The 23,896-nt window shown below is 48.1% G+C and overlaps 2 protein-coding genes across 7 annotated transcripts in view; one reads left to right on the forward strand and one right to left on the reverse strand.

Moving 5' to 3' along the window:
- LOC135917981 (uncharacterized) overlaps positions 1-780 on the reverse strand; it is an 81,509-nt gene extending 80,729 nt beyond the window's left edge. For all 5 annotated transcript variants that reach the window (XR_010569488.1, XM_065451636.1, XM_065451634.1 and 2 more), the window contains exon 1: positions 675-780. Coding sequence is in view for 4 of the 5 variants with exons in the window: in XM_065451636.1 (XP_065307708.1) it covers positions 675-689 (15 nt within the window). In the remaining variant the exon portion in view is untranslated. The remainder of the gene's footprint in view (positions 1-674) is intronic.
- Positions 781-6,978: 6,198 nt separating this feature from the next.
- Positions 6,979-21,643, forward strand: LOC135917956 (defense protein l(2)34Fc-like). 2 transcript variants are annotated; one of them, XM_065451598.1, is made up of 5 exons: positions 6,979-7,245; positions 17,640-17,886; positions 19,049-19,182; positions 20,081-20,172; positions 21,539-21,643. In XM_065451598.1, the coding sequence occupies exons 2-5, from the start codon at positions 17,679-17,681 to the stop codon at positions 21,606-21,608; spliced, it is 504 nt and encodes a 167-aa protein (XP_065307670.1). In that variant the 5' UTR covers positions 6,979-7,245; positions 17,640-17,678; the 3' UTR covers positions 21,609-21,643. The 2 variants fall into 2 exon arrangements, with proteins under 2 accessions (XP_065307670.1, XP_065307672.1); XM_065451600.1 differs by lacking the exon at positions 6,979-7,245 and adding an exon at positions 8,751-8,875.
- The last annotated feature ends 2,253 nt before the right edge of the window (positions 21,644-23,896 follow it).

A 23,896-nucleotide genomic window follows, 5' to 3' on the forward strand; every position in this document is an offset into this window, starting at 1 on the left:
ATAGGATCAGCACTCTACACCTAAAGCTTTCGTCGGCCTCCAAAGAAAGTATGTTCCATATGTTCTGTGCAGGGATGCGATTTCGACAACCGTACGGCTGGCCTTTTCCTGCATCGCTTTCCACGCTGAAAGCTCGAAACGCCCATCAAGTCGAATGGCGGGGCATTTGAATATATAGCTCCAAAGTAAGAACAACGAAACAAATTTCGCGCCTTCGAAAACAAAATGACGTCACTTCTGCTTTTAAGGGGCATGGCGTTACGTTATTTTTTCTTCCGCCGGAAGTGTTCCCACCACATACAGATGGCGCTAAGCCCCATGAACCGGCGATGGACCGCCATGTTTTGAACGTATGGGCTCCTATGGAAGCTTCGCTACCAGGTATATTTACCTTGTTTCTTGTTTCTTTTCTTCTCTTTTTTCTTTTTGTTTTAACGCTGCTTCACACCATACAGGAGCCCCCCAGCCTGGCCGCCATGGTGACGTCATTGCGGAACTAACTGTACATGCAATCGTTCTCCTGGCGCGTTCATTCAGGCTCACCGAAGCCAAAGCCCCGAAACATGGTTCTCGCGATCTGTTTCCATGCAGACGCTGCATCAGCGATCCCATGCTGATATATAAAGTATGCAACCCTTTCGCGAAAGAGCTCGGTAGGAGATGGTCGTACTCACATCGTCGAGGCACATCTTGCGTCGATGCGAGGCGACAACTAGGCACAGCTTAACCGTCTTTCGTCTTCCTTGAAACGTGCCACGTTCTGACGTTGATGAAGATGAGGCTCATCAGCTGTGACACGCACCCACTAAGAGGAATAGGTCAAGAATCGGGCGACATGGGTATCGTTAGAGAAGTATTTACTCTAGGACGAGAAATGAAAAAAGAAAAAAAAAGCTGAAAGAAAAGACTAATGCGGGACTGAGCAAAATTATGAAAGAGGTACTATCACGTGAGCTGTTCTTCTACAGCGAAGCCTGTAGCCTCTCGGTGGTCGGCATATTTCGTTTCCGCGTCCGTTCACAAAAATGTGGGCCGATGCAGGTGGCTGTGTGGGGCCAGGAGCAGCGGCTCGTAGGGCAGACTTCAAGCACTCAGCAAAGTGAAGCGATAAATACATACTTTCCTTGGAATCGTGCAAACAACATGTAGAAGCACGTTCTGTTCATGAAAGAACAAGCGCGAAACAAGCATTCGAGCTACATATTAAATGATAAGGCGCTCTTGATAAAACTGCGAAGCACGTAGAGCTCCCCGCACATACGTTTCTTGGTAAACATTATATTTGCGCAAGCTGCCGCGGCGACGGCAGCTTGTGACGTGGGGAGTGACGTCACTAGTCTTTCATATAAGTGCCATTCCAGCAACTGGTTTCATTTCTGTTGCAGGACCGCTAGGGGTAGGCAGCAGATAGATAGGACTCCCGAGGAGCAGCCGAAATACGAGGAGTGGCAAATTACAATTACTCATATTACTTGAAATTACCATTACTTTCACATTAGTCTAAATTACCATTACTGCCATTACTCTAAAGCAATAAAGCATCGCTTACCCCCCTTAGCATGTGTAGTGGTGGTTTTCAACAGCTTTGCCGTAGATCCACTTTCGCAGGGCCGGGATCGCGAGCCAATCTTTTACCTGCTTCTTCATTCAGAGTGTGCAGCCAAACCAAATAATTATATACAGTGTTGCGGTGTTTCCGGCTCACTGTTCAAATGCTAAGTCATGGTGTACTATTGCTAAAAGCTTGGGGAGTTAGTTACTGGTGTTTTGAAACATCTTGACCACGCTAAGGGCACAGCACACTTTGTGCTTTTTGCTTTGTCTTTTTTAACGCTGTTTACTTGTTTCTTAAGAGAATTATGTAGGGTTAGATGGGAATCAATAAGATGTGATGACTGGAAACGTGTGCTTCCTGCAACTCATTTTCAATTCTGTACTATGTGTGTGTGTGTGTGTGTGTGTGTGTGTGTGTGTGTGTGTGTGTGTGTGTGTGTGTGTGTGTGTGCGTGCGTGCGTGTGTGTGTGTGCGTGTGTGTGTGTGTGTGTATGTTTGTGTTTGTGTGTATGTATGTATGTATGTATGTATGTATGTATGTATGTACGTATGTATGAATTATGAGACTGTACGCCCATAACTATGTCCTTCAGGCAGTGACACGGGCAGTCGGCATGCTGGCTTGGTCGAGCACTCCGTGTTGTATGCAATGGTGTGCGCTCGGTGGAAGTGACTGGTGATTCCCCCCCCCCCCCTCCCCCCGTTCTCGCTGTCTCTTTAGCATCACATGGCGCCTTCCCCGTGGGAAACGGTTCTGTGAAACGCACTGAAGTGAATTAAGTCGGCATGGTCCGAGTTTCTGGTGGCGTTGGGGCGAACGCAGCACCGAGTGCGATGTGCGGGAACGTGTTTGAGCCTGCAAGTAGGTCTCGGCGATCAGTTGCGTATTTCTGAAAATTCGTTGCACGAATGTGACCTCCAACTCCAACTTTCTTGCTGTAATTCTGAGCTCCAATTTAGAAGCAATGAGTAGTCACGAGACATGTGACGGCGTGGGTGCCGTTCTGTCGCAGGATAAGTTGTGCTGTTTGTTTTTGAAACGCGCTCAAATTGTTACCTGTAGGTACATTTCGCGCCTGCCTCATTTATGGGACGAGGTTTCCGCCCGCGAGTAAAATACTGTTGGTTTCTAATAACAGCATACCGTACAGTGTGAATCACGCTTCGTAACTGGTCGAGCGAACGGCTGCAGACTGCGCGAGCGTCCGAGGTAGTGGTAGATGCTGTATTTTAGATGTGTTTGTGCTGAATAGGGCATAATCAAAGCACGCAGCATGACCCTGCGATACCATACTGCGGCGTTGGTGAGTGTTCTCATTTCCCCCCTCCCCCTTTTTTTCCCCGGAGGAAGAGGATGAAAGCTGTTTTTTCTTCTTATTCATATTTTTCTTCTTATTCTTCTTTTTTTCAGTCTTGTTCGTCCCCTCCTTTACGACGCGCTCATCCATCTTACATAAATTGTGTCCTCACAAAAAAGTCGTCGGACTCTTGCGTTGCGATCCCATTTATATATTATGCCTTACAGGACAAAAAGGCAATGCCGAATCACGTTAATGCTTATATTTAAGAGGTTCCAATGTTAGCAAGGACGTTAGCAACTCCTGGTTAATAATTTGCCAGTATAGTGGGGGCAACCATGCATGCGACCATGCGTGCTCGGAAGTGCTGATCCCGTTGCTTTTGTTGTTTCCGCGGCGGTTGTGCCGGTCGACGGCTCCGTTGACTTGGGCGAGGAGGAGGTCATTGGCCCACATTTTCGGCGTCGGCCCTGCGCTCGCTGCTGGTCGCGCTGAACAAACAGCCGAGCCGAGGAGGCCGCGGTGGAAAGGAGGAAAGGAGCGTACTCCGCCGCCGTGACCTTCCTCCTTTCCCTACTCCTGCCGCTACTCAAGTCACCGTGCGCGTGCGGTAATCCTTGCTGCGTTTTGTTTCGTCGCTCTATCTCGCGTTGAATAATCCAAAACGCAATTAGCTTCCACCGCTGCGTACCCTTCTCCCCATCCTCCTTCCTCGCCTTCGGGCTGCTTACGCAGGGAACCTGCAGCGAGGCTGGGCGACTTCGTTTCGCAAATCGGTGATAGGAAAGGGAAGTGGGGGAGGGTCGTAGTCGGTCGACAGTTGCGGAAGAATCGTTGCTTCGGGTGGCACGCGCGGGGAGGTCTTCTCTCCGCGCGCGTCAATTTATTGTCTCTTTTTGTTGTTGTTTTTTTTTTTCATCTGTTAAGCCACGATGCAAATTTTCTGCTTTCTAACGTGGAATAGGCTGTGCATATGATTGCCATCAACGATGAAGCTGGAGAACAAGTTAAGGACAGTGTAAGGAGCGATATAACGATAAATGATAGGCGTAACATGAAGAGACGGGAAGAGGACGCGGTGTGGATCACAGAGCAAACGGGGATAGCCGTTATTCTAGTTGACATAGAGGGGGAATGAAATGGACCTGGGCAGGTCATGTAATGCGTAGGGCAGATAACCGCTGAACCGTAAAATATACAGAGCGGTGGTGCCAAGGCAGAGTAAGCGCCGTCGAGGACGGCAGAAAAACAGGTGGGTTGATGAAATTAGGAAGTTTGTAGGCACAAGCTGAAATCGCATAGCGCAAGGTAGGCGTAATGGCAGATCGCTGGGAGCAGTTTTTGTCCTGCAGTGGACATAAAAATATACTGATGATGATGATGATGATGATGATGATGATGATATTTGCCATCAGTGCTGCCCAACTTTGTCATACTTACGACCGTTGTGCGGAGCAAACAGCAACACCCTCATAGAGACGTGGAACGTTTGCTTCGCGCTAAACCATTAGCCACTCACTAACTAGCCTAATATCAAGCTGTACTTACCCAGAGTTCTTTCTCTATCTTTCTTATCGCGAGCAGTGTAGGCCAAACAAGTTTGCTTCGTCACTGTTGTAAGTGAAAAAGAAAAGCGGAGACGAGGTGACAGGGAAGAAAGATGGCCAGAGAAGCCGACCACCCTTGTGATTCGTGCACGCGCTAAGGTTGAGGGGGTAACCGAGAGGCTCGATTTTTTGTTTAGTTAATGTAACCTGGTGTAGCAAATAGACAAGTGAAGTAAAAAAAAGCTTGACGCAAGATTACTTATTTCATTAAAACGTACTAATGATAAAGAGAATGGAGATAAAAGTGGAGTAAAAGACAACTTATTGTAGGTGGGAGCCACACCCACGCACCTTAATTCCGGATTACGCGTGCGACACTTAACCCTTAGAGGCACACTAAATGAAAATATGAATCCAAGATGGATTGAAAGCTTACACTCCAGCAAAAGCCAATTTGTCGGTGGTGTCGAGAGCAGAGAGAATGACGAAGGCGGAAAACCGGAGTGGTTTCACCTACGTTGAACTATGGAACATCTCACGCCAGGTCGGCACTGACTTATTCGCTGTGTCTGGCAGGGAGGCAAGTTACGCGAGGATCACGCGAACTTGTCCGTTTTGGCGCGGGCTATTCTTGTCGAGGAGCGTCAGCGGTGCAACTTCGTCGGTTAATATTCTGCGCAGCAAAGTGGTATGGTGGCGCACAGAAAAAATAAAAGAGCGATGCAATTCTAGGCGAATAATCTGTCGAATTAACTCGGCTCGATATTCTCATTTAGTGTCCCTTTGCGCAGCCATCGCGGCCATCCTCTTGTCTTTTGTTGTTGTTGTTGTTGTTGTTGTTGTTGTTGCGTATTTGTGTGCAAGGCGAGCCTCCTTCGAGTGTGAGACAGCGCTGTATTTACGGCCGTGGCGGCGCATGTGGCCCGTTCTTTCAACCGCGGGTGTCACGTGACTTGAAGGCGCGTTATTCTCCATTTCACCTTCTTCCTTTCTCTCTGAGAAAAAAGACAAGTACTTTCCAAAAAGACAGACAAACAGCAAAGACTACGGGACACAGGCTTTCTTGTGTCATCTATACCCTTTATCCAGGGAAAACACGGGGAATGCTGGAGATGGAAATTCAAGACGATGAGCAAAACGTGAACGTGGGGAATGCAGGAGCCAACGTTTCGACGAGTGGACTCGTCTTCTTCAAGGCGACGTACGCTTTCCCGTACGTCGTACGTCGCCTTGAAAGCGTACGTCGCCTTGAAGAAGACAAGTCCACTTGCAGAAACGTTGGCTCCTGCGTTCACCTTGTTCACGTTTTGCTCATCGTCCATACCCTCTTTGTCAATTTTGTAAGCCACGTCCTGCGCTATCGAATGACTATCCTAAGAAGAATTACTTGTAATTCCTCTTTCCCCAGTGGTTTAGCCTATGCCTACTGTTCCTATAATTTTGAATAACCAGCCAGCAGTTGTCCGCCGTTGGGGTTCTTGTTCCTTACCGCGAATATGTACACCCGCGAGCAAAAGTATACGCACCGGACGTGCCGCTATAAAAAAACCGATTTCTTTTTTTTCGGCCTTACGAACGTAACTCCAGATTGAGCACTGCAGTCCAATCCAAACTTGGCATTGTGAACTTTTCTGTGCACTCGTAAATTTCACTCTGTGCGTGCGAATTACGAAGGTATTTCGCTCTTTTCTTTTTGCGAAGCTGTGGTTTCTACACTTTTGCCTCACTGGTGTATGCATATTATTCTCTCTATTTCTCGGCAAAAGTAAGTTACCAGGCTAGTTGAATTCGACGTCAAGCTGACGGTCGAACTCCTTCGGGAGTCGGAGCTGCTTCACCGCCATCTGTTCACTCGCATCTCCATTTGCTTCGCATCCTGCCCCTGTCCCTTTCTTATCCGCATATTGTGGCACGTAGAACTTCAGAATGAAATTCTCCACATATTGGGAACTTACGTAATCATAGCCAAAGAAGACAAAAAAAAAAAAACACCAGCCTCGGCCACTGCAGTGGAGTTCATGAAGGAGGTGGCCGTGACGCAAGTACGGGCGAGAGAGTTAACCATTTCTGCGCGTACTCTCCATCGCGCGGAATTATTCCCTCTCTCGTCTCTTTCCTCACTCTGGCGCCAGTTTTGCAGGATATGCAAATAGCGCGTGTACACAGCTTTCTCCCTCGCTCTTTCTCTATACATACCGTCATCGTCACCACTAGCCATTCACTTTCCCTTTTATTTTTATTATTATTATTTCTTGTCAGCCTCGCTTCTCTCTACGCCGAGCAACAGGGCCTCAGTGCCTCAGGCCGTTCCTCTCTCCACTGTCTTTTCATTGGAGACCTCTCTCTCTGTTTCTATGTGACTTCCTCTCCAATATCAAAGAAGCGGAGAACAAGCTCACTCTCGTCCTTACCGCAAATCTATCTCTTTCTCTCTCTCGCCCTCGCTGCCTCGACGAAAGCGAAAGGCCAGACCAAGCGTGGTGCCACCCTCCCCCACCGAATCGCTTCAACCCTCCCTCCCCCTCCCAACGTGCACACACTCTCGCTACCTGCCCCGCGAAAGTAAAAGGCCGGACGGCGGCGTTTCGTCACAAAACTAGTCAGCGGGTGAGGCCCGAGATCCACTCTTGCTGCGCCGGGGCACAGTCACACGGGACTACTACGGAAGTCCGCGGGCGTCGAACGAGGTCGGCCCCGTCTACTGCGTGTACGACACCCGCCGAGATCGATTGCGCGCACCCTTTTCGAAGCCACCGGCGGTGTGCCCTCCTTTGCTGCGTGCTCGACCGGGTTCTCTGGCTGCTGCTTGCTGCTGCTGCTGCTGCTCCGGTGGAGATCCGAAAGGGTACGAACCTGTCGGAAGCGTGTCTGCCTGCATACTAGACCGACGATACGTGTACAGTCGACAGCAAAGGCTTACGGGATGCGGTTCCCCCTTCAAATGTCAATTCCTGCACTGTTGAGGCATGACACTTCGTATTTAATTAAATTATGGGGTTTTACGTGCCAAAACCACTTTCTGATTATGAGGCACGCCGTAGTTGAGGACTCCGGAAATTTCGACCACCTGGGGTTCTTTAACGTGCACCTAAATCTAAGTACACGGGTGTTTTCGCATTTCGCCCCCCCATCGAAATGCGGCCGCCGTGGCCGGGATTCGATCCCGCGACCTCGTGCTCAGCAGCCTAACACCATAGCCACTGAGCAACCACGGCGGGTGACACTTCGTCTTTAATGAATCACTGCGTAGGTGGCGAAGGCTACTACATGCTGGAACATTTAATTCGAGGCTGTGTTACGACGCTTCGCGAGAATTTAGCTTCTTGGCAGATTCGGCGTCCCGTAAACTTTTGTGGCTGACTGTACGTGTGCTGTCGCTCGCTATAACCATTGCGCATTCTGAAAAAAAAGAACCTGCACTGCTGAGGAGCGAGGTCTGCGGTTCGACTCCCGGCCCACAATCGCGGCCTCGTTCCGATGGACAGGCGGAATGCGCAAACGCTCGTTTGTGGCTTGAGGTATCGCTGCCGAGCTGTCAAACTATAAGGCCGGGTTTCTGCTTGTTCCGTTATCGCGGTGTCCGCATGTTGAGTGTTTCTTGATCGTCTCGCTCGACTGCTGCCTGCACCGGAGATCATAAAGGGCACTAAGACTGTCGTAAGTGGCATCCTGACTACTAATGACGTGCTCTAATAAGGGGCATGACGCAGTCGGGTATTCTGAAGGCGTCTGCGATTGAACAACGAGGTCGCGAGTTCGGTTTCCAGCTCGCTGCGGTCTCGTTTCGATGGACACCGGGTGCGCCAATTGAGAGGCAATTTATTCGATCTAGTTTCTTACGACACCGCTAGGCAGCGCTAATACCGTTCAATGTGGCTTGGTGGCGCAAGCTTGGTGGCGCAAGCCACCGCCCCATTCCAAAGGGGAGGCTCATAACATCCATCCATCCATCCATCCATCCGTGGCTCCTTTCATCGAGTTTGGTGGCACGCAAGTTTAAAAGTTATGGATGCTGATCTCGCGATTACCACCGCCACGGCCATCATTCGATCCTCCTGTCGCCAGTCGCCCGTAATGGCGTTAACCATGTTCATCGTCTGTCGCATCGCACCACAATTTAACTCAGCGAACACGACCAATGAACGCGCGGCACTTAACATGGTCGCATAACGTAGGCGATCGAGGAGTATACGTATTGCCTTCTATGACAGCCGCGAACGGCAATATCTTTACCGTGCCTGACTTCCTTTAACACTTTAACACTTCTGAGAAGTAATCTGGTTAACCTCCCTGCCTTCTGTTTTTCTGTTTCCCTCCTCCTCCTTCTGAGACGTAACTTCGGTTGCTCTTCTCGTCTAACTACTAGGTGCGGACGAGGAAATAATTTGCGTACAAAAATTACTGCGCAAGAATCTGGCGCTAAGTGTCTGCGGTAGCTGCAAGCATCTCCAGCATGTGAGTTATGGATGGATTTGGTAAGTTACGTCCGTTGCGACTTCAAACGAATTTGTCACTTTGTGAACTGACCATATGAAAAGGAAAGAAAAAGAAAGGTTGCATTAGGAATGCAACAACTCGTAATAGCTAAGATACACACATATACTCATTACTTTAATTCTGGAAGCGTGTTAAATGGAATCTCGGGAGGAAAACTAAGTCAGTCTCGACTAATAAATTATGCCCTCAACACACAATTTTTGTTAGTTTCTGGGTAAGACGCTGTTTACCGGAAGATAGAACTATGGCTACACTTTCATTTTTAGTAACTTCTCGTCGAAACCCGGGCGTCGGCACGTGACCAGCGTGACCTCACGAATTTCAAAGCGTTTTATTGTACTTGAGGCCTCCTGGCGCAGTCAGTGTTCTCGAACATTCCTACGTTGAGTGTTCGGCTCCTTTAGAATGCAGAACAGCTCTTCTTCGCAGATAAAAGAAAATAATGTGCCCGAGGAGACGCCGTTAAAATCAGTGACGTCATGGCTGGTTAGTACGGGAACCTCACGGTGGCGTCGCCACCTGTCTTTTTTTCTGCTTCTTTTTTCTTGCTCATAAATTCTTCTGTCAATGTGTAAGTAGTTTTATTTTTTCATAGTGTTGTGGAAGCGTAACTTACTAACACAGCTCAAGACACCTATTTTTTCTCTTTGGCGTTCTTTTAAAGGTTACCGCGAGAAGGCTTGCCGAAGCGTTTGCATGAGACATAGAAGCGCCGCGGCAAAGGCAACAACGTGCTACGAATCTCTTCGCGGCTACGGCATGGCCGACTAAATCGTCAGAGGCCCGTTAAACCCGTGCAGGAGCAGCTGCAACAAGCGTTGCCTGGGTATGCGGAACTCATTGGTTAGAAAAGGCTTTGTTATTCGCAAACGGCTATAAAGCGCCGTGGCCCTCGAGCCGCAACTCCGTTGCCCAGTCGTTGAACCGCGAGCACATGCACGGCCACAAACGCTTTAGTGTTGCGTGTACACATGAATACGCGGTACAATTACGCCGAATGCGGTACAAATTACGCCGAAAAGTTTAGAAACTCTTCTAAAGTTGGACAGCCGTGGGCTATAGTTTCTAGGTGTTGACGATATTGGAGCATGATTGAAGGACGCATGGAGTCCCAGACAGGACAGTCCTATGTAGGTCTCAGTGTGCCTTTGCGCTTTAGTGGCATCAGCTGTTCCGACGTCCGCGGATCGCCACTCTAAGTGCGTAACATTTGGTAAATGTGCACACTTTCGGATTTTTCGTGCGCTTTTAAATGGAAGCGTAGAGAGATATAGGGATCTTTATTTAAACGAGAGATAGGTCTGCCTACGTAGAAAGATTCGCTTACGTCTTATACTTCGTGAGCCAGTAGGAAAGGGGAGGGAAAGACCCTAGCAGACGCATGGCTGAAAAAAGAATGCGTTGTGTTTAAAACGGATGTGATAGTTTATGGAATGTAGCGAATTCACCAGAGTAGCACACCATTCTTCAGTATTATTGCTTGTGCTTTACAAGTTACGTTTACCTTCTGGCAATGTTAACATTAATATAGGTATACAGCGTACCGTTAGTTAAACGTTGCTTTGATGTTGACTTTTTGACCCAGAGACCCTGCATGCAGCACCAAATTTTGTATGTAGCAGAAGAAAACGCTCGTAAGCACCATGAAAGTTTCCAGGATTTGTCGTTACGTAACCCTGTAGCATGCAGTGTCGTTCATCCTATTTATCGATGCGTGACACAACAGCACCGATCAGGCAGTGCAAGGCGTTGTGAAGTAACGGAGAGCTGTCGCGGGTATTCAGGAATGTGTCGCATGTATTTAATTTTTGTGGCCTCTACGGCTTTCCAAACATGGCGTCTCGTCGAGGCTAACCTATTCGTCATTCTGGAAGAGTAACGCGTCGGCATAGCGTGACGTAAAAGCGCAGAAGAAATGTAGCGGAAACGTATTTCGCTACTCGTTTAACTGCGACTTCTGTAATTTACATGCTCATAATTACCGTATACACCGCAGTATAACTTCCTACGGCACGTTTCTAAGGCAACACCGCATTAGGGGCGTTTTTGTCCCGCTTTGAACCATCGAACTCCTGGCTGAATGGTAGCGTCTCCGTCTCACATTCCGGAGACCCTGGTTCGATTCCCAGCCAGCCCATCTTTCAAGTTGGTTTTATTTATGAATTGCCTTCCACCATTTTTCGCTCACGGCCAACGACGCCGACGGCACCGGCTTTTCTGCGACACGAGCTGCTTAATGCTGTCGCGTTAAAACTCCAGGCTGATCAGCCTAACCATGCAGTCGAGGGGTCGATCCCGTCTGCTGTGGCGGCATTCCAATGGGCGCGGAATGCGAGAACGCTCGTTTCCATTGGAGATAACGTTAAAGGTCCCCTGCTGGTCAAAATCAGATAATCAGATTTCATAATCGGCTGGTTTTAACGCGCTGAAACCCTAACGTTTAATTTTCAGTTACTTTTTACATTTTAAGTTTCATTCTAGCGCGCTAGGTTCAGAGAGCAAGCACGCTGATAACAGTCAGCAGCGCTATGATTGCGGAGCCCTTCCGCTTCAAAAAAAAAAAGGTAAATGAATAAAAACGTTTTGCACCTATGCAGAAGACGAGGGAAGTAAACAGGGCGACAGGGCAGATTTTTTAAAATAATGCTGTTAACCACAAGGTCGTTACAGGCTTCTTCTTTTTACTCTCGTTTCATTATTACTACATTTCGTTAGATTTCGTTACGTCATACACCAGGTAATGCAACAGTGTGCCTTCCTCATTGTCTCATCGCTTTCTTTTCGCTTCTGCAGTTTCCTTGAGCTACTTTAATGGTGTTGTGAAATTATTGACGTATTTGAATCGTAGCTACGTTCACTGCTGTTATGAAGTCGTGCAGGACAGTTTCGAAGCTGTATTAAGATAACAACCGATCACGGGCTGTTGTTCGGGCTCCGTTACTGCCATTTGCGGCTATACGCACGCTCGCAGCGAAGCTCAAACGATGTCTTACACGGCCCACTAAGCGTTGCGGGAGCGCTCTGGATCGAACAATAGAATATGTTGTATCACTCCTACTTTCCCCTCTGATAAGCAAACTTCTCCAGCTAAAACACTACGCGAACCGGACCTTCAAAGTGTACCTTACCCAGCTAAGGTGGTTTGGCGTTTTTGTTCGGTGGCCTTTCGGTCGCGGTCTAACGGCAATCGAGGAATCTCATCCGCGACCTTTATTTCAACCCAGCAATAGCGCGTCAGAGGCGTTGAACCAACAACGACGGTGAGGGAAACACGCTCCAGCTGCGAAGTGCAGTTCCGAAAACACGCCGACTTTTTGACAGGGAAGTTCGTCGGATACCGACGCATGGCGTATAATGCCTCCCAGTGTTAATAACCGTGGGCACGTTGTGCGCGCCTGCATCGTGCGACGTGAGTATGACGCGCGTGAAGGAAAAGGACAGACGCGGTTTGTCCGAGAACACTGCTGTACACGAAAGGATCACTGTCGAACGCATATACGTAGGGACCTCGTGTCATAAGAGGCACATGTAACAGATGCTCGCCACGCAACGTTTTCTGTTCTTTCCTTTTCTTTTTTGGAACACGAGCGGCTGACCTTATGACGTTCAGTAATGTGGAAAGTTGGGCTAGTTGGTGATTAATCATCATACCTTGCTGGTGAAGCAGCGCACTGACACGGACACGGCGAAAAGTGTCGTGTTGTTTTCTGGTGTGTCTTTGCCGTGCCCGTGTCAGAACCTGACATTTTTTTTTTTAATTCGCGAGATTTGTTGAAATAACACGTCCGGTGTATAAAATCTCCACTGCTCTTCGGACCCTTGAATTCTCAGTGAGCTTTCGCTTTCGGTGTGGTGAAGCAAGGGTCGGCCACGGAAGCGAAGAAAGCCGTGCGTAGATTTGCTCGTTCTCCGATATTGGTCCGGTTGGCAAAGTTGTGTTGCGACAGCCAGTTAATCAGCTTGCATTCGGCGGCAAGTTCTTTCTTTTCCGTTTCGTTTTTCCTCAAATATTTCTGAATTTTAATCAGAGATGCAGGTAACATATCGTACGCTTGTTTGCTGTTTCTTGGTTTCATGTGGTCGTTCATTCTGAATTGTAAAGAATGTTTCTCATATCCGTTTGCTTTCGTGACAAGTCTTTTTCACTACCGTGGTGGTGTATAACGTATTCCAGAATAGCGTTAATCAGTTTTGTGCTTCATGATCTATTGAGGGCGTTTGTTAACTACGCTGTTGGTTTCGTACTGAGAGCGCCAAAACAACTTGACCAACGTTTTGGTCAGGCCGTCAAGTAACGACGTATCAGCTTGTCTCACTTTACACTTTCGTTAACTTTTGTGACAAACAAGTTTAAAAAATCATAATTGAATGAAATAGTTTATATTTTCGCGGATCAACCGAGTCACTCCTTCACGGATTGCTTTTCCGAGTGCTATAGAATCCCGCCGCATGAATGATTTGAACCTGACGTCATGAAAGCGGCTTCTAGCCGTGCTGGCACCCAAAGATGGCGGTCATGATAACGTCACTGCAGCATATCATAATGCGTGGATTGTTTAGTTGCTTTTATGGTGACCGTATTTTCGGCGAACAATCACTGTTATCAATTTGTTGCTGGCGCTATGATGCGCCTTTCGTGCTGTCACTTGTCTTGTTTACGCAGCTCCTCGAAATGATGGTACCCTAAAGTAGCGGTCAGGATGTCGTCAATGCAAACCATTTATTGTCGTATTCGCCATCTTTTCGTCGTACCCCATTGGATCACCTGGGACCCACGTCCTCTCTGATTGGCTGAAAACGCAAACGGTAAAATTTGTGAAAGCTCGGAATGGGCCGTTTTCTTATATACAGTTCTTGTCACCTGACACATACGAGTGCCAGCGTGTGCCCATGAAACGGCGTTATTAGCGTAATGCAATTGGGTTCGCGCGCTATCATTTTAGTAAACTTTTTCGCAATAGAGCTAACAAACACCTTAGACAAAGATGAAGTCTGTAAGTTGTTTGATTATTTATGAAAAAAAAAATTATTGGGCATGTAAATCGGTGAACTACTTGTTTCTTTCTTCTTTTTGCTTTCTGGGAAGGCTACGGCGTATAATGGTGGCCTACAGGTATGTAAATCAGTTAATAAATCCATCTGTCACCCGTTTTACGTAGCTACTCTAGTCAGTCAGTCAGCCAACAATAGATAAGTCAATGAATCGATCGATCAATCCACCAATGCTCGTGCTTGTCAGTCATAAACTCATTGACTCACTAAGTCAATCAATGACTCCATTAGTTTATCAATCATTGATCGAACTAGGGCCTTGAAGGGAGAGATATTCTGGAAAAAATAACACTTCACATCCCGCCTATGATGTACAGCTGTAGTTCTTCACGGGTAAAAAGTACAAATACCAATCAATGAGGGAACGGATCATTAATTAGCAAATCTAGCGCGCGCGCAGACTTGTTTCCTGCTCAGGGAAGGGGAATTCATTCGCCGCAGATTCGTGCCAGGTCACCGTCCTCTGCCGACTGGCGCAACGCGATTCCACAACACGTGACGCAACACCACGCCCACCTGCCGAGCTTCTCTCGTTTTTGTTGTCCCCCCCCCCTAATCGACTCTCCTTCCGCGACGCACTTTGTATATATCTGCATTCGAACGCACCGACTGGCGCTCGCGCGACTGCATCGAACAAGCACTGTAATGGCGGGCCAGGCCCGCGGATAGAGGTTAATGGTTTGGGCTCAGCGCGGCAGGTCCCTGCTGTCGCGCGAGGCCCGACTCTTGGCCTTCACTCTTGCGCACCGCACAAGGGGGCGATGAATGGTTGTCACGTACGTACTACATCGCGTCGCCAAATTGCCGGGCGTAGCGCAGGAACGACGTGCAATCATATGTTGCGTTCGACCGCTTCGTAACGTGCTACGACACGGTAATTTTTTTTTTTCACCGATGCATGGGCCTCTGGACATTGGAGCCGGAGAACGTATGCACCCGAATCGTTCGGCTGCTCTCGGGGCAGTTGGAGTAGCCACATGATCAAGATTTTGTTGTTGTTGCTGTTTTTGTTGTTGTTGTTGTTGTTGTTGTTGTTGTTGTTGTTGTTGTTGTTGTTGTTGTTGTTGTTGTTGTTGTTGTTGTTGTTGTTGTTGTTTTGCCAGACCTCGGTTGCGCTCCCAGCTGGAAGGTGTGAGAGTGACTCCGAGTGCTCCGAGCTGAAATGAACCGGGCGAACACGTTTGAAGCGGTCGATTTCGAGTGCCCCACGCTCCGGAGCGCTCTAAAGCGACCGTATAAATTGCGCCGTTAGTTCACGTCACCAGGTACGCGCTTTTCCAGATGATTCGGTGGAGCAAATAGAGTAACATCCGGCTGGTAATACTTTTAAACGCGATAGCGTTAAGGAGCCCGTGTCGCATAAAATCCAGCGTCGGCGTCCCGCATCCGGCGCCGCTGTCCCGCGTCCTGCGTCGACCGTGTTCTCGCGAGAAACATCATTCCGAACCACGCATACGCAACCGCTCTTCTGTAGCCAAAGTTGCTCATACCTTTCAATCAATCTTTACAAGGTCTTTCAATCTTTACAAAGTTATTCTTCAGAATTTTGAGAACGGAATCCCACAAACAAATGGTAATGGGAAAAAACACCGACAGCGCATGTCCTCTATGTTGGCTCTTCTCATCAATTGAAGTCAGAGTGCTGGATTGACAGAGAGATGAAAGACGACAGAACGTGCGCTATCAACTGAATTTGTAGAGAGCCCAACTATGATGCCGTCTGGTCCGTTTAAGACGCTCTGGCAAGTTTCCTTTGCGCAGCGACAGACGTTTGGTGCGGTGTCGACTCTTAACGGCACTTTCTCCAGCGACCGTCTTGGCCCGCCTTCTATCGAGAAGTCTACGCTGTAACGGCGGGGACAGAAGCACGGAACACGTGGAGAGATGGCACCGATGCATCGCTGATTACCCCCCCCCCCCCCCCACCTCCCGACGAGTCCGTTCGGAGATGCAGCCATCTGCCCCGGAGCAAATATGCAACGTGTTCCTTCGTCTATATCACCCGTTGCTTCGCTGCGTTGCGTCTGCTTGGGACGCCGCGATGAGGCGATGGGGTCACGAACCCGGCGTAGCTTAGAAGCAGGCGACGTCGCCATGACCCCAATGTTCCAGACGAGCTGTATAGTATCACGTCTGCTTCGGTCGGTCGTTCCCGTCGTCTGCTATCAGTCATCCGAAAGATCGCTATAGAACACTCTCGCCTTGAGACGATCCTCGAAATAAACGACGGGTCTCGATTCATCCGGTTCCGTTCTTTCAGCCGAAAGGAATTTCCATCACAGGTGTGGGGACTGCGCGTCTGGGAGTTAGTGGTTGGTTTCGCGCGACAGCGCTAGAGATTTTGTGAAAGCTTTGACGCCACCGAATGGTCTCTTATCGAACCAGACGTGCGCCTAATGAACCGAGCGGATAATAACATATGCGTATCTCAAGCCGGGCGTCCTCGTGCCGTTCCGGCGTGATGTAGGGCACTTGTATCATTAGGAAGCGTTCGTATTGAGATGCGATATGCACCACAGAATCAAGAACAAGAAGAAACGATCGTTAAGAAGGTCGGAATGGTAATTAGGGATGTCGGGGTTAATAGTAAATTAAGTCGGTACACGCGATGAATGTGGTCGTATGGAAGTTTAACGAGCTGTTTCATGGTTAGCAGCATTTCTGAGTACTCGGCGTTAGCTCCCTTAACGGAGTGCACCAATAATAAAACAGCGATAAGAGTTGCCCGCTACATTCAGTGCTGGTGTCGTTCAACAGAAGTAAGATACGTACGAAGAGCAGTTGCATCGGGGCCATGGCATGATCGCGTTGATGGTATTTGGTTCAAAGCGACACCAATGAAGCGGTGTGCGTATATACCAGCAACGCTCAGACATTTAGACGCAATTTCGAGCTTCTAGTGCTCGTACAGACGCTTCTCAGCTCATGCATGTGGCGTTAAGCGGTATATGCATTTTCAAGCCTAGGAGTGCGCACCAAGTGCATTGGAGAACACTTGGACGGCTTCATTAGTTGGTCAGACTATAGGTTATGGAAGGTCGTCCGAGAAAGTTGTGTTTGTTATTTTCAGGCATGTCTCGAGTATGGCGGTATGAAATCGCTCGGAGTTGTCCTGACCGCTTTAATAAAGCACTATGGTTAATTGATTGGTCAGTCCATACTCATAGACTGAGCAAATTTATTTACTGATTGATTATTGAAATGGATGGTTTGGCCGTATGTTTTATGCGGTTAGGTCTGCCAATAACGTTGCAGCTGTTGTTTTAAGTGGTACCTCGAATATGCCACTATGAAGGCCACATGATTGTCCTGGTCGTTCTCACAATCAACCATGTTTGATTGAATGATTAATTAATTGATTAGTTCTTTTATTTATTCATTTATTCGTATTTATTTACTGACTGACCGAATGATTGATAATCTAATTTGTTGGCTGGCTAAAGCTTCGGTTAGGTTAAGTGGGTACCTGTAACGTTGTAGCGGATGTATTAAGCGGCGTCTCGAGCATGCCATTACGAAGGCCTTCGAGGTTGTCCTTGAGGCCATTATCGACCGCCGCTGATAGACTGATCCGTACGTATCCATCGATTGAACAATGAGTTATCTTCACACGTATGTCGACTGACCTTTTTTTTTTTTCAATTGATCTTTCGACTTTTCCGCACACGTCACATGTCTATCTTCCCGCAGAGTTCTCTCTGAACTAACCACCAAGAGAGGCGCTTGGCGATGCGGTCCCCGTCCGTTGCCGTGTCCTGCCTCGTGGCGGTCGCCTGCCTGCTGCCCGCCGCCCTGTGGGCCTACCCCTCGGGCGCACCCGTCGGAGTGTGCAACAGCGAGCTGCCCAAACACGGCGGAGCCGAGCCCCAAGCCACGCAGTCCCCTTACGCCATCCAGGCCACACCCACGAGCATCAACCAGGGAGGACGCGTCACCGGTATGCGCGGTCGTGATATGATCATCAGCGCGGCTGCGTCCACTGCAGGACAAAGGCCTCTACCATATTTCTCCAACTACCCCGGTCATGTGCTAATTGTGACCATGTTGTCCCTGCAAACTTCTTAATGTCATCCGCCCGCTTAACTTTCTGCCGCCAGCTGTTACGCTTCACTTCTCTTGGAATCCAGTCCGTAACCCTTAATTACCATCGGTTCTCTTCCCTCCTCATTACATGTCCTGCCCATATACGGTCGTAATATACGTAACATAAAAAAGTTAAGCGTTAGCTTGTTCGTAAACGTACTATCCTTCAAGATTACAATTAAATTCTGGGGTCTTACGTGCAAAAAAAAAATAAACAGGATCTGAATGTGAAGCGCGCAGCAGTGGGTAACTCCGGATTGATCGCGACCACCTGGGGTTCTTCGGTGGGCGCTAAATTAGTGAATCGAACCCGCGACCTGCTGTTCGCCCGCGGAACGCGCAGTTGTCACTGGGCCACTGCTGCGGGTACTATACTACCGTTCTCGAAATACTGAGCTCACCGGAGGCGTCTGCGGCATCAACGACGCTGGTATAGTGACATCTTGTGACGCTTTGTCTAGTAACGCTTTAGAATATTCTTTTGCGACATCGGTGTGGACGCTCGGAGCACGTTCACGCCGCCGCCGTGATGTCCCGGTATGCACGGCGCATGCGCTGGTCACGCGCCGAGAGTTGGAGGTCACGTGGTGGGGTGCAGCTTGCGTTAAGGAGCAAGGGCTCGTTTTTTAAGAGAAAGCTTTAGCTCGGGGGCTCGTACCTAAACGCATGTAAAAGGAGAATTCGTTTTTCTCGGCAACCACTGCACCGAATTTGACGAGGTTTGTCGCAATTTAAAAGAAAAGCGTAAAATCCAGTCACTGCTGGTTTCCCATGTTTCATTTAGATCGCCAATTTTTCAATAAATATTAGCAAAAATCGAAAATTTTCAGAAAACGAGACCATAAAGTTTACAACTGTTTCCGTTTGCAAACGCCCACGTGGACAATGAACGAAGGGGTCAATATTCTCGCATCACACTTTACCGGTCTATTCCAATAACCTGCGCGCGGATTATCGTCGGGAACAAATAAAAAGAAACCTTATCCACCCCACCCCCTCTCTCTCTCTCTGCTCAGTGCAAGTGTACGGCAGCACTCCGTTCAAGGGCGTCATCCTGACGGCCCGCGACGTACACACCAGCCAACTGCTACAGGGAACGTTCACCCCGGACGCCCAGACCAAGACTCTAGACTGCCCAGGAGGGAGCGCGGTAAGCACCCCCTGTTACCACCTTTATCGATTCCACCCTTCAAGCAACTAAGGCTACGTCTGTGCGAATAAAGCTTATAATCCTCATCCAGAGGTTAGAGCTAGTGTATGTGTTGTCCGGAAGAGAACACTGTCGGGCGTCTTTTGCAAGAACACAGTGCGTATTTTGAGTAAATTATAAGTTGCGTATACTGACGTCATCGTGGGCAGCCATTTTGGGATACTAGAATGTCTAGAAGCCACGTAATCAGAGACATGGGACGAAGTGATGGCGCGGCAAGCGCGTATCCCACCGAGCTACAAATTGAGAATGGTAATAATCCGGTGAAGGAATGCTCATCGTCAAAAAAAAAAGAAAGGCAGAGCAATGTACGCTTGGTAATATGGTGCATGACGTCATTGTGTCCACAATGTCTGACCGTGTAATCGTTTGACTAATTAAACTACCGATTACTTATGCGGGTTCTCGGAACGGTCAGTTGTGCCATGATGTCGACGCCCTGTTGCAATGGAGGGACTAGTGAAGGGGAAAATAAACAGAGGGAAAGCCTCGACGCGATTGCAAGGGCCGCTCCTGCCGTCATATCCACATACGCTGGGTTTAGTCGATCCAGGCCTCGGAGATCGGGTTTGCGCGTGCCAATCATCTCGAAGGCCGCGCCGAAACACGTCGGTCGTGGATACGGATTTTGGAGGCGTCGTAAAACACGGATAAATCTCGGCATGCGCTAGAAGTATGGAGAATGTCAGCATTTCGAACTACGTAATTAGCTCGCCATCGTGGTGCTGTCATTGTTGTCGCAGTCTTTGTAGGCCCATCTGCACTAGCTCTATTAACTTGCATTACACGTTCTTGTTGCAGTGGCTCACCGTAATTTTTTTTCTTCTGTTTCTTGCAGAATGCCATCACTCACAACAGCAGGGACGAGAAGACGCAGGTCGTGGTGACCTGGACTGCTCCAGCAGGTTACACTGGACAGGTGTACTTCAGGTGAGAGCAACCCGATAATGGCTGCTCACTTTTTAATTGAAATCATGGGTCGTTGGTCGGAAGTCTTGCTCGGTCAGGTTTTCCAAAAGTGTTTCCGTGTTCCTTAAGTACACGTAGTGACTTCTTAAGCCATGCCACGCCCTTCACAAACAAAAATTTTCGCCCCCTACTGCATAGTCCTTTCCGATGTTATGGGGTGCATCTCTAGCATTCAAGCCAGCATAACTTAGGCATTTCTCCTGCTTCATGGCACAGAGAGAGAGAGAGAAATGTTGCATGATAAAAAAGGCAGAGAATTACGCCTGCGGTACGGTCGTGTTCAATGCCAGCTGCAGCGTCGTTCCCGTGGCCGAACGTGCTCAAAGTTTTCTCGGAGGTGTCTACATAAGATACTGGGATTTAGTAAACTAATTTCTGTTAACGAAATTAGTGTCTACGGCGTAAAGTAAGATTTGTTATAAATACTGAGAGAAATTAATTTTGTTCTTTTGCTTACTTTGCTCAGGTAATATCAACCATGTAAGTTTAGACAGATCTCATATGCACGAGTTAATCAGTTTGTGAACAAGACACGTCTGCTCTACGGGTCCGTAATGCCACCCAGAACATGGCTGAACTGCATAAAGATGGGGTAGATCTTTGAATGTGTCTTGTAGCGTCTGGTGTCTTGTCACTTCTCGCACGTTGTACACATCTGTACTTGTGTGATATTTTACAACCGAATCCTAGTATTTGACTTGTGTTCACGTGTTCAAGTATTCGTGATTCGTACTCCCTGAAAGCTCCAGTCATTAAGAGAGTAAAAGTGACTCCCATAAGGAAGTGCACTGTACAAAAAGTTATCTGGGAAATGGCAGAAAAAGTAAACAACAAAAATAGCTTTGAATCTGTATACATGTAGAAACAAAATGCCAGTATGTGTGTCGCTAAAATTGTTGCACTCCTTGTTGTTGTTGTTTTTCACAAAGTAATTTTTTCACAGCGCATTTATTTGCCAGACGGCCCAACGGCCTTACTAACGTGAAGATACAGACGATGTTGAAAGCACGGTGATGGACTTGGTCTTTATTTTTGTAACAACTTCATATTTGAAAAACGTTGTCTTCAATAGACCCAATGGCGCATACTAAATGACGCAGTCAATAGTCAGTATAGAGTAGTAAGCACGGCGTCACAGGTATCCAAGCAGAGAAGCTGTGTGATTGTCAGGAGCAAGGACGGCGCGTTCACGTAAATATCACCGGGCGTATTTGTTTGCTATCTCTGGCTCCCTCTGGTCAAGCTGCCAACCAACTTTCGCAACAGACTAACCTCATGAACTAATATTAAACCATGTTTTATTTTTTTTTAACAAACTTTTTTGCAGTGCCACCGTGGTGCAGTCTTCTTACGTCTTCTGGAAGGGTATCACCTCCGACGCTGTGTTTGTCCAGTGATAAAAAAATATAATAAAAAAAGGAAACCACCACGATATGACCTGCAGTAAAGTGTTCCTTACAGAAATGAACTATGCAAACACATAGAATTAACAGTTTGTAAAGTGGACTGCTGGAAGAGTTGGTACATGTCTGTAGATGAAAATCGAGCAGGAAAGCAAAGCATGACACGAGAGACAGCTGGACAGGTGCTCATGCTATCTTTAAGAGGGATAAGAGGAACAAGATATATTGTGAGCAAGATACAAGGGCACGTTTCCATTTATTTCTGTTGTCCTATTCTGCTTTCGTGCTCTATTTTAACCAAGACATTACACTAACCGCAGTAAATCAAACTGCAGTAAATTTTTAAAAAATCTGCGAGGAAACGTCCAAAAATAAAACGTTCAGGACTACTTCAGGTCCTTCGAACGTCGTCGTCAACGTGAGCCGCCTACCGATGCAAGTTAAGGTTTTATATAGTGTAGCTTTGTTTCCCCTAACGTGAAGAACATGTTGGGTGTCTTCACGTTAGGTAAGAAGCGCAGTAACGTGCTTCTTACCAGACACCTTTACCTGGCATCATTATCATCATCATGATCATTAGTATTTTCTATGTCCACTACACTACGAAGGCTTCTGCCATCTATCGCCAATTGCCCCTCTCTTGTTCCAGCTGACAGTCCCCGTCCTATGCCTGCAAATTTTCCAATTTCATTGCGCCAGCTAGTTTTCTGCCTTCCTCGACTGCGCTGCCCTTCCACTGCCACCCCTTGAGCAACTCTAATTTAGAGCATGAGTTATCTACCCTGCACAAAGGTGTGTGCGTGCGTGTGTGTGTGCGTGCGTGCGTGCGTGCGTGCGTGCGTGTGTGTGTGTGTGTGTGTGTGTGTGTGTGTGTGTGTGTGTGTGTGTGTGTGTGTGTGTGTGTGTGTGTGTGTGTGTCAATGCGTATATCCAACAAATTCCCAGCACCTGGAGTTAGCATCCCACGCCGATGGGTTCTACGCCTTCTGGGCGGAACCGCGATTTTTTTTTTTTTTTTGCATACGCAAACGATGCGCATCTGATAATTGCAGCTACGTCATGCGACTCTCGTCGCGCCGACGTCGTCCCGTTGTCAGGCCAATGACGTCACACTGTTGCCGTACCACCGACGCCATTTCGCAAACGTCATTCAATTCCAGAAGCAACGCACAGCTCGAGACGACCACTGCATATTCTTAATAAACGTACCTCCAGCATCGGGGTGCGTCGGCACATTGATTGAATGCTAATCTACAGTCTGCACATTGACGTCAATGTGTAGACAATGAAGTCTGCACTCATTGGGAGATGGGTTCTGCCCGAATTATTTTCATTCGCAATTGGACGTCTGGAAGCTGGGGAGCTTGTGAATGTATAACAGATGCTTTTCATTTATATGGGGGCGCGAAAACACTGGCAGAAATTAAACAAGGGAACAGCACGTCACAAGATCCACGTAGTGTTTTGTTCGTTGGAGCAAAGATTGGGGTAGAGCGCACATTTTAAAAACATCCAAGTGTGGCTAGTCCAGGCTGACAAATCGAAGGTAGTCTTATTGTACGTCTTGAAGTTGTTCGGAAGCTATCGTCCCCGTGGGCGCCTCCTTGGAAGTTAGCGTACGCCGAAATTATTCGGAACGACCCTCACTCCCGTGGTTGTCTGTCCCTCGACTCTCCGCTATGAGAAAGAAGCGAATAATCGAATAGCGAATTTTCGTATCGAGAGAGAGAGAGAGAGAATGTGATGTGATAACTTTATTTGGAATCCGGCGATTGGGAGGCCCGGGCCTGGGGCCGCCTAGATGGCCACTGCGAGCTGCTGCTCCCGTGCGGCTTCCTTGGCTAGCTGGACGGCCCAAAGTTGGTCTTGGAGTTCTGAACTGCGCAGCACAACCGACCACCGCGCCCGTAGATTTTCTGGGGAGACTGCCATTTTATTTTGGTATATTTCGCGTCCCCACAACACTTTTATTAGGTATATGCAGCTTTGGAGAGGCGTCGTATCGAATACGAATCCAGTATCTGAGGTGTTGGCCCGAATATACAATATACACCCGAAATACCGAAATTGCGCGCATACCTCGTTTTAAAGACAGCTTTAAAAGGACGTCTGTGCGAACGCATACCCACCCGCCAATCACCCAATCGAATTGTTGGCTAAACAGCGCAACGATAACACCTGCACGGAGACAAAGCAAAGGTCAAGCGCCTCTTCCAGTGCTTTCCTCCCCATGTGCGTGGCCATTTAGCCCCAATGAATTCATACCGACTAGCTCAGCTTTA

This window comes from Dermacentor albipictus, chromosome 9, assembly GCF_038994185.2.
Source record: "Dermacentor albipictus isolate Rhodes 1998 colony chromosome 9, USDA_Dalb.pri_finalv2, whole genome shotgun sequence".
In the NCBI taxonomy this organism is placed as follows: domain Eukaryota; kingdom Metazoa; phylum Arthropoda; class Arachnida; order Ixodida; family Ixodidae; genus Dermacentor; species Dermacentor albipictus.

Excerpts from the sequence above, each read along its gene's own strand:
- LOC135917956 (XM_065451598.1), top strand. The coding sequence starts at position 17,679 with ATGCGGTCCCCGTCCGTTGCCGTGTCCTGCCTCGTGGCGGTCGCCTGC. Across the intron at positions 19,183-20,080 it reads ACTGCCCAGGAGGGAGCGCG|AATGCCATCACTCACAACAG; the intron begins GTAAGCACCCCC and ends TGTTTCTTGCAG. Across the intron at positions 20,173-21,538 it reads ACTGGACAGGTGTACTTCAG|TGCCACCGTGGTGCAGTCTT; the intron begins GTGAGAGCAACC and ends ACTTTTTTGCAG.